Source organism: Sphaerodactylus townsendi, linkage group LG07 (genome assembly GCF_021028975.2).
Source record: "Sphaerodactylus townsendi isolate TG3544 linkage group LG07, MPM_Stown_v2.3, whole genome shotgun sequence".
NCBI classification, from domain to species: Eukaryota; Metazoa; Chordata; class Lepidosauria; order Squamata; family Sphaerodactylidae; genus Sphaerodactylus; species Sphaerodactylus townsendi.
In genome coordinates this window covers 1,137,934-1,147,471 of record NC_059431.1, presented here as the reverse complement: position 1 = coordinate 1,147,471, position 9,538 = coordinate 1,137,934, and the positions used below count along the sequence as shown (strand labels likewise).

The following is a 9,538-nucleotide window of genomic DNA, read 5'->3' as shown; positions in this document are numbered from 1 at the left end:
CTTTTCTGCCATGGCTCACCAATAGCCACATAGGAAGCAACAGGACTCTGATGATTTTTTGGACCTATTGGGATTTCTAGCGGAAAAAGCAGACCCAATTAGTAACCCCCTCTCGGCACACACAAATGTGGACGAGTAACCCACTCTCGGGAACTGGTGAGAACCTGATGGATCCCACCTCTGGCCGTATTCCAGTAGCATTTTCTCCTGACATTTCGCCTGCATCTGTGGCTGGCAGGAGAAAAATGCTACTGGAACATGGCCATGCAGCCCAGAAACCCCACAGCACCCCAGTGATTCCGGCCGTGAAGGCCGTCAACAATACAGGGCAGACCCCGTTTAGCTTACAAAGAGTAACAAAAGGCGCTGCCGGATAACCCTGGTGGTCCATCTAGTTTCCATCTCAGAGGAAACCTATTTATCTGCTTACTTCACTTATACCCATTTTCTCCCAACAGGGAGCCACCTAAAGTGGGTTACAACATTCTTCTCTGTTTCAACCTCACAACAAGCCTGTGAGGTAGGACAGGCTAAGAGTGTGTGAACACCCAGCAAGCTTCCATGGCACAGAGGAGATTCGAATCTAGGTACTGAGATGAATGCCGTTTCTAGATGTGAAGGTTTCTTTTACCCTTGTCAAATTGTAGAATTTGGGTCTGTTGTCATAACTATTGCAGTGTGGGACGACTGTGAGAAAAGCGGCGTCAACAGCAACTCAAGATCGCCATCTGTTGACGTGCTCGGTCACACGTACGCACCACAAGACAAGAAGGATTTCTTTATTTCTTTATTTATCATATTTTTGTCCCACTTGGTTCCCACGACTGACAGCAATACAAAAATCAAACCCACATAATACAATTCGACACCAAGTGAGCCTTAGGTGGAGACACTGCAGAGGGCTCTGTGAACGTTTCCTTTTAACCCCCAGCACAATGCAGCAATTGCTCAGTCTCAATGCCGGTCCCAAAAGGAAACTAGGCGCCCTGCCACACACACACACAGAAGGTGAGGCATCGGCTGACTGGCACAGCGTGGGGTCACGCAACTGCCGCAGACCACGCAACTGCCGCAGACATTGTATGCTCAAGTGGTTGTGTGAATAAAACAAGGTAGAATGCGATTGCTTCACCTTCAGGTTACTTTGACTCCATGCATGCGATTCTGGGCTGTATCAACAGGAGTATAGTGTCAAGATCGAGGGATGTACTTGTCCCTCCCTATTATGCATTGGTTAGATCTCACCTGGAATATTGTCTACAGTTCTGGGCACTGCAATTCAAGAAGGATATTGACAAGCTGGAGCGGGTCCAGAGGAGGGCAACCAAAATGGTCAAAGGTCTGGAATCCATGTCCTATAAGGGGAGACTTAGGGAGCTGGGGATGTTTGGTGAAGAGAGGGTTAAGAGGTGACATGATACCGTGTTTCCCTGAAAATAAGACAGTGTCTTATATTAATTTTTGCTCCCCAAGATGTGCTATGTCTTATTTTCAGGGGATGTCTTATTTTTCTGTGTTCTGTTCATCGGGCATGCTTCCAAACAAAACCTTTGCTACGTCTTACGTTCGGGGGATGTCTTATATTTCGCACTTCAGCAAAACCTCTACTACGTCTTATTTTCAGGGGATGTCTTATATTCGGGGAAACAGGGTAGCCATGTTTAAATATTTGAAGAGATAGGGATGTCATGTCGAAGAGGGAGCAAGCTTGTTTTCTGCTGCCTCAGAGACTAGGACCAGGAGTCGGGGGTTCAAGGTGAGCGAAAAGAGATTCCACCTAAACATTAGGAAGAACTTCCTGACCGTCAGGGCTGTTCGACAGTGGAATCCGCTGCCTCGGAGAGTAGCGGAGTCTCCTTCTTTGGAAGTTTTTAAAGAGAGGCTGGATGAGCATATGTCAGGAGTGCTTTGATTGCGTGTTCCTGCATTGCAGGGGGTTGGACTTGATGGCCCTTGGGGGTCTCTTCCAACTCTAGGATTCTATGATTCTGTGGTGAGAAAGAAAAATAAACGGCCTAAACTAGGATAAATCTGCTCCTCGCGTTCGCCTTCTACTCTCCCTCCAAGGAGTTAAAGGTGGATCCTCATGATTTTTCCTCTTGGTCACCTCAAAATGGGTCTGGGTAAAAGTTGGCTCCAGATGATTTTAAACGGATCCTCATGAATTCATATGATCTTTGCGCCGGAATTCCGTTTTCCAGTAAACAAAAGCACACACTTGTTGATTCGCAGCAAGGCTTGAAAGAGGAAAAAAACCCAAGTGTCTACAAAGGCAGCTGTAAGCATCAGCAAATTAATAAATCTGGCTATTCTTGGGGAAAGAGTCACCAGCTAGGATACCTACAGGCCCCGCTCACAGTGTCTCTGCCATTCACACGAGCACACAAAGACACGTGTCTGTTCCCGGGGCAGCGCAAGCGAAGCTCCTCCCCAAAAGGTGCTCAGAGCGCTTTCTCGGGTGCCCCCTGCAGGGCATAGACAGGATATGCCTAGGTGCGAGGGGGCGGGACCTGCTTCAGCCAATCCAATCAGAGGGGATGGAGCCCCGCGAACCTGACCTGTGCGCACGCGCATTCTCCTCCCTCCGCTGCGCTCATGCGCAGTTTACCCTCTTTCAGGAGGACGCATGCGCGCTGGCATCTTGGAGCACCGAGAGGAAGCAGGTGAGTGGGGTGGGTACAGGCGAGGAATGGGGGTGAGCGGAGGGAGAGGGAGGGGGAAATGCGGTCCTGCTGCTGTCTCCCTCCTTCCAGGCTGGAAAAAGGGAGAGGGAAGCGCTGCCTCTGGGCATGTGCAGAGTTGCGATCTTCTCCCTTGCAGACCAGGCTGCAGTTGCAAGCCGAGGGAGGGAGGGAAGATGCTTTGCAATGTTTTGCATGAAGTCGTGCGAAGATCAGAATATGCAAGCGTTAAAGAGGGACATTCCGAGAGATTTAAGTGTGTGTGTGGGGTGGGGGGAGGATTTCATCTGCTGTCTGGACCAGGGGTGTCCAACTCTGGCTGTCCAGATGTTCATGGACTACAATTCCCATCAGCCTCTGGGGAATGAGGGAAGAGTCCAGATGTTCATGGACTACAATTCCCATCAGCTCCTGGGGAATGAGGGAAGAGACGAAAGGCTCATGGACTACGATTCCCATCAACCCTTGGGGAATAAAGGAAGAATCCAGATGTTCATGGACTACGATTCCCATCAGCTCCTGGGGAAGGAGGGAAGAGTCCAGATGTTCATGGACTACGATTCCCATCAGCTCCTGGGGAAGGAGGGAAGAGTCCAGATGTTCATGGACTACGATTCCCATCAGCTCCTGGGGAAGGAGGGAAGAGTCCAGATGTTTATGGACTACGATTCCCATCAGCCTCTGGGGGATGAGGGAAGAGTCCAGATGTTCATGGACTTCGATTCCCATCTGCTCCTGGGGAATGAGGGAAGAGACCAGGGGCAGATGGGAATCGTCTCTTCCCTCCTTCCCCAGGGGCAGATGGGAATCGTAGTCCATGAACATCTGGAGGGCCAGAGTTAATGACTACATTCTGATACAATACCCAGAAATACACAATCGCGCAATCTCTCTAGCAAACTGCGGGGCACGGAGGGACGGTTATGGTGTTTTACATCAATGCTGGTTGATTTCAGTTTGCGAGGAAGATGGTGTGATTGTGTACTTCTGGGTACTGTATGAGCATGTCGTCATTAGCCACTGTTGCACAGAAGAATGTCAGAAGGGCGCTGCTATTACCACTTTCTCAAGTGATGCTATATTGTTCACGAGGACCACTCGTGTGTGTGTTTAAATGTTTGAGACCCAGTTGGAATTTATCTTGTTAACAGGATACACAAACTGTGGAGGATGTATTTTGCGTGTGGGGCGGTGATCTGGCCTCTCTTTTCCAATAACAATCTTTTAAATAACAGTCATCATAATTCTGTAATATTATATGGTCTGGTGGTAATCATTGGCCATCTTTTCCTCTCCCCCAGGAAGGAAGAGAGGACTCGTCCAACTTCCTGTTTAAGCCAGTAAACAAATATTGTGTATTCTGAACACTTTATATCGCTGTGCCAGTCGCAGGGCAGGGGACCACAGTGCTTGCGAAAACCTTTCCTAGCCCTTACCGAGTGTTTTTAGAAACTGAGCAGCACCAGGTTCAGAGGTGGGATCCAGCAGGTTCTCACCAGTTCCCAAGAGTGGGTCACTAATTATTTGTTATTAATGCTTGAAGGGGGGGCGCTACTAATTGGGTCCAGCTTTTCGCTAGAAATTCCGTGGAGTTAAAAATCATAAAGTCCTGTTGTTTCCTATGTGGCTGGTTAGCGAAGGTAGAAAATGGGATCATTCCCCTGTTGGGCTGTTTTAAAAACATGTTTTAGAAATATGGTGAAGTTCCTTGTTTAAGGAAAGTGTCCTTCTTTTGATTTCTAGAAACAAAATTAAGGATTTGAAAGTATGAAGTATTTGACAGGCAGTCAATTAGAGGAGAAGTAGTTGTTTCTGTTGGCAGTAGACGATAGGACTTGCTATAATGAGTTTAAATGATGGACAGAAAGATGCCAGCTGGAAATTAGGGACTTTTTTTTTACAGTAAGAGTTTTTTACAGTAACAGAGAAATTATTAATGCCCCTCCCCCGGAATGCCTGGCCACGCCCCCGTCGTGCCCCGCCCAGCCCCATTGGCGCTACGCCACTGTTTGAATCCCACCACCATGGGAACCTGCTACTAAATTTTTTGGATCCCACCAGTGACCAGGTTGGACTTTTTCCCAGAAGGCTTCTGATTGGCCGTGCAGATTTTTTAAAAATGTTGTTTGTTGTGAGTTTTCCAGGCTGTGTGGCTATAGTCTGTATCTATGGCTGGCATCTTCAGAGCTGTGACACAGTGAGATGTGTTTCTCACTGTGGTTGTGTTGCTGTGGTAGCCGCTGCCACCACGGCACCAAAAGGTCAGAGATTCCTGTTGTAAAGTATCCTGAGCATTATAATAATTGCAGACAAATCTTGAATTAATCCTCTGGATGCATGGATAATGACTGTTCTCACCAAAAATTTTGCAAACAAACAAAGATTATAATAAGCTATCTTTATACCTGCAATGTTGATACATTTATACTAGACTGAATTGTAATCAAGTAGATATGGTTTACATATGTATAATTAAAGTTAAGAGGAAGTCCAAACTTGGGTGCTGTGTGGTTTCCGGGCTGTATGGCCGTGTTCTAGCAGCATTCTCTCCTGACGTTTGCACATCTGGCAGCTTTAGCATCTTCAGAGATCTTCAGGCGATCCTCTGAAGATGCTCAAATACTGTATCAGGAGAAGAGAATACTAAACTGTAAACCCTCCTAACTGAGCTCCTAGCTACTAGTAATTCAAGCCGTGAAAGCCTTCGATGAAGTCCAAACTCTTTCTTTCTCCTTTCTTTCTTCTCTTTTATCTTCTCTCTCTGCTACTGATCTTCTTCTCTCTCTCTTCTCTTTTTCTGATCTTCTTTGTCAGCGTATGCTTTCTCCTTTCTCTTCTTCTCTACCTACTTATGCTTAATTTCTCTCTTATAGTCTCATATATACGATACATTTTTAATGTCTCACAAATTTAACGGGTTATCTGTTCTTTATTTGTCAGGCAATATTATGTAATTGAGGAAATGCTCCAGATATATACAATTGGATTTTGTGAATGTAGGGTCCTGGTAATTCTTTTGGAAAAGAAACAGTGAGACAAATGTAAACTTTATTTTTATTGTACAAATATGATTCTAATCTTTAATAGTCTTTTAATAGTACAAATATGATTCTAATCTTTAATAACCCCCCTCCCCCTCTGCCATATAGGGGTCCCTAACATCTTTGGGACCCACTGTGCTTTCTGGACGGGTTGTATACGGGTTTTCGTGGGATACTGTTTTTAGAATGTGCTTATTTTAATTCAACTGTATGTTTTATATATGATATTAGATTGTTCACCGCCCTGAGCTCTTCGGGGATAGGGCGGTATAATAAATATAATAATAATAATAATAATAATAATAATAATAATAATAATAATAATAATAATAATAATAATAATAATAATAATAATTTTAAAAAGATAATGACTGTTCTCACCCTTTTCTCTGCCACAGCGGGAATCATGGAGAACTACCAGAAGTCCAAGACTGTGGAGCGGCCTCCTCCTCTCCCTTTCAGCAATCTGCCCGTGGACATCATCGAGATGAAAGTGAAAGATGGCAGCAAAATCCGGAACCTGATGGGCTACGCCATTGGCAAGATGGAGCTGGATCCGGTGAGGCAGGTCCTCTTCAGCGGCGCCGGCAAAGCCATCAGCAAGACGATCACCTGCGTGGAGATCATGAAGCGGCGGCTGAGCGGCCTTCACCAGATCACCAAGGTGTTCTTCCAGCAGATAGAGGAGATCTGGGAGCCCATCGTGCCCGAGGTGGGTCTCGACCCGTTGACTGTCAAGCGAAACGTCCCCGCCATCTGCATTTTGCTGAGCAAAGATCCGTTGGACGCTCAGGAGCCAGGGTACCAGGCGCCCGGGTCTTTCGATGCCTTCTGGGTGGAAACGCTGAAATCGGAGTCTCAGGGCCAAGCCAAGAGGAAGCAAGGGGCGGGCAGAGGGGCGGGCCGTGCCGGGAAGCAGCAACGTTCCGCCGGCCGAGAAGAGTCCGGCAAAAAGCCCTGACGGTCAGGATTGGAAAGGATTGCTGGTGGAGCCAACGCAACCCAGCTGCGTACTGGATTTAAAACCGCTCGTGCTGGAAAGGCGAGAGAAGAGGGGCCGTGAAGGTCTAGGAAAGGCATGCCAGTCTGAATTTGGGGAGCATTTGCAGCTCTGCCAGCTGAGCTTTGTTATCTTATTATGTGACTTTTCTTGTTTGAAAAGGGGTTTGCACTGGAAATGCTCATCACGGGTTTTGTGTCTGGTATGTTCTGGACCGGTGTGTTTTGAATGTCAGTCAACGAATGCGCAGTGAATTTTCCTTAGAGGGAAAGATAGCGGGGTTGGATTTTTCGTGGTTGTTCTGCTAATGGCAGTGGAAGGAACCTGCTATGGGGCAGAAGCACCATTTGGGGGCCAGATCTGTGGGATCCAGCTAGAAAGGAGCCTCCTGCAACAGACCATGAGACGTCTCCTTTCCTCATCTGCCCCCTGCTGCTAAGAGGGTAGCCCTTTCAATGACCGGATCTTTCCAGATAGATCAAGAATCTTTTACTGTGGCCAAAATCCGGTCATCTAAGAGCAACGAGGAGCGGATGCCCCAATTCTGACGAATGCTGTTGATGGAGATATTACCTGGGGACACAAAACTCGCGTCGCGCTAAAGAGCAACGACCTTTCTAAAGGTTTGCCGGAACCGGTCCTGGAGAAATTGACTGTGAAAATGCCCTGTTGCCAACGGATAGGCTTTCTTTTAATGTATGTGCCAGTAGGTATGTTTGCAAAGGAAAAACTCAGATGGCTTAAAACCAGGAAACGTTGGAAAGCTGGCCTGTCTTACCTTTCAAGTCCTACACCTATATTTTGGTCAATAAAGCCCATGTTTTCAATTCCTGTCTTATTGGTAAGTCCGCAAAAGTTAATAGCCTGTAAATTGGGGTGCTGTGTGGTTTCCGGGGTGTATGGCCGTGTTCTAGCAGCATTCTCTCCTGACGTTTCGCCTGCATCTGTGGCTGGCCTCTTCAGAGGATCTGAAGATGCCAATACAGATCTGAAGCAGCGTCAAAATGCTGCTGGAAATACCAGCCCTTAACCAGCTCCACAATACCAATCCGACATTGAAAGCCTTCAAGCCTGTAAATTATTTACCCGCAAATCCCACGGAAGTGCAGTCCGAAATATGTATTGTCGAAAGCTTTCACGGCCAGAATCACTAAGGGTTTTAATGGGGTTTCGGGCTGTGTATTTGCATTTTCTCCGGCGTTTACATGCAGCTGTGGCTGGCATCTTCAGAGGATCCCAGACACAGATGCAGGCGAAATGTCAGGAGAAAATGCTACTGGAAATTCTGATCGTACGGTCGTCTCTCTGCCGGAGCCACACAACACCAGTCCTGAAATACTTAATCCCCAACTACCCCCAATCTATGCTGGGGAATTTCTGCCGAGGAAGCTGCATGTGGTCTCCAGTGGAAGTAAGTAAACTTCTGGCCTTCACGCCCCTCGGTCTCTTCTGGGATCAGACCACTCCCAAGTGGTACCCGCTGACATCTTTTTTTTAGCGCCCACCAAGTCTTTTTTGAACGGTAGTGCGTCCAGTGGGGCAGCTGCCCAGCCGGACTTCAGTTTTTCCACAGGAGATCTGGTTGGCTGCAGATTAAACTTAAGATTGTCGAAGGCTTTCACGGCCGGACTCAACTGGTGTGGTGGGCTTTCTGTGCTGTGTGGCCGTGGTCTGGTAGATCTTGTTCCTAACGTTTCGCCTGCATCGAATGAAACAAAGATGGTTTCAGATGTGCCTGACGCCACAGAACTGGTTTTATCCTCCCACTCCTTTCCCCCAGTGTATTTTTAAGCACCCATCTCCGCCCGTTTACCTGGGGGCTCCTCTGTGTTTGTGCTGCTCTGCGTCCTGTGTCAGCCATTTTGTGGTTGTGCCCGCCACAGATTCCACAGGCTCAAAAAGGAGAGGGACCCTGCGGGTTAAACAGAAAGTGTTGGTGTTTCAAAGATGTTGCCTTGGGGCCCAGAGCCCTTCGGGGGTAGGGCGGTATAGAAAACCAAACAATAAACAAAATATTTGGGTGCTGTGTGGTTTCGGGCGATATGGCGGGTGTTCCTGTAGCATTCTCTCCTGACGTTTTGCATACCATCTGTGGCTGGCATCTTCAGAGGATCCTCTGAAGATGCCAGCCACAGATCCTCTGAAGGATCCACATGATCCTCTGAAGATGCCAGCCACAGATGCAGGCGAAACGTCAGGAGAGAATGCTGCTAGAATTCTGTTCCTCTGTTTCCAACTCTAACCAATGATCCGACACGTGAAAGCCTTCGACAAGACAATAAACAAAATAAATAAATAAATAAATAAAATGAAAGGTTGGGGGGCTTGCTTATTCCTTCCAGGCCCAGAAATGTCACTGTCTGTTCCTTTGAGCAAGCAAAGCTTGCCTTTTGGTAACCAAGGGCTTGCTTCAAATACGGATTAGAAGTCACACTGACTATCAGTATTACAACCTGGCTTTTATCCGACTGAACGGAGCCCCAAGTTGATCATGTCTGGAGTCAACCTAAAGCAAGGGGTTTTGGAGCAGAGCCCACAGAGATTCTGAAACAAGGGAAAGTTTGGACATGTTAACCCAGTGACGAGGCCTCGTTCTCGCAGCTCTTGCTTAACATAAGAACATAAGAACTAGCCTGCTGGATCAGACCAGAGTCCATCTAGTCCAGCACTCTGCTACTCACAGTGGCCCACCAGGTGCCTTTGGGAGCTCACCTGCAGGAGGTGAAAGCAATGGCCTTCTGCTGCTGCTGCTGCTCCTGAGCACCTGGTCTGCTAAGACATTTGCAATCTGAGATCAAGGAGGATCAACATTGGGA

The 9,538-nt window shown here is 47.4% G+C and overlaps 1 protein-coding gene across 2 annotated transcripts; it reads left to right on the top strand.

Annotated features, from left to right (window-relative positions):
* Window positions 1-2,615: 2,615 nt before the first annotated feature.
* RPP25L (ribonuclease P/MRP subunit p25 like) lies at window positions 2,616-7,549 on the top strand. 2 transcript variants are annotated; one of them, XM_048502597.1, is made up of 2 exons: window positions 2,616-2,663; window positions 6,121-7,549. In XM_048502597.1, the coding sequence occupies exons 1-2, from the start codon at window positions 2,627-2,629 to the stop codon at window positions 6,681-6,683; spliced, it is 600 nt and encodes a 199-aa protein (XP_048358554.1). In that variant the 5' UTR covers window positions 2,616-2,626; the 3' UTR covers window positions 6,684-7,549. The 2 variants fall into 2 exon arrangements, with proteins under 2 accessions (XP_048358554.1, XP_048358555.1); XM_048502598.1 differs by having other exon boundaries at window positions 2,652-2,672.
* The last annotated feature ends 1,989 nt before the right edge of the window (window positions 7,550-9,538 follow it).

What these genes read in the sequence shown, in the direction of transcription:
- RPP25L (XM_048502597.1), top strand. Translation starts at nt 2,627, where the DNA reads ATGCGCGCTGGCATCTTGGAGCACCGAGAGGAAGCAG. An exon ending in GGAGCACCGAGAGGAAGCAG is followed by an intron (nt 2,664 to 6,120) that starts GTGAGTGGGGTG and finishes TCTCTGCCACAG; the next exon opens with CGGGAATCATGGAGAACTAC.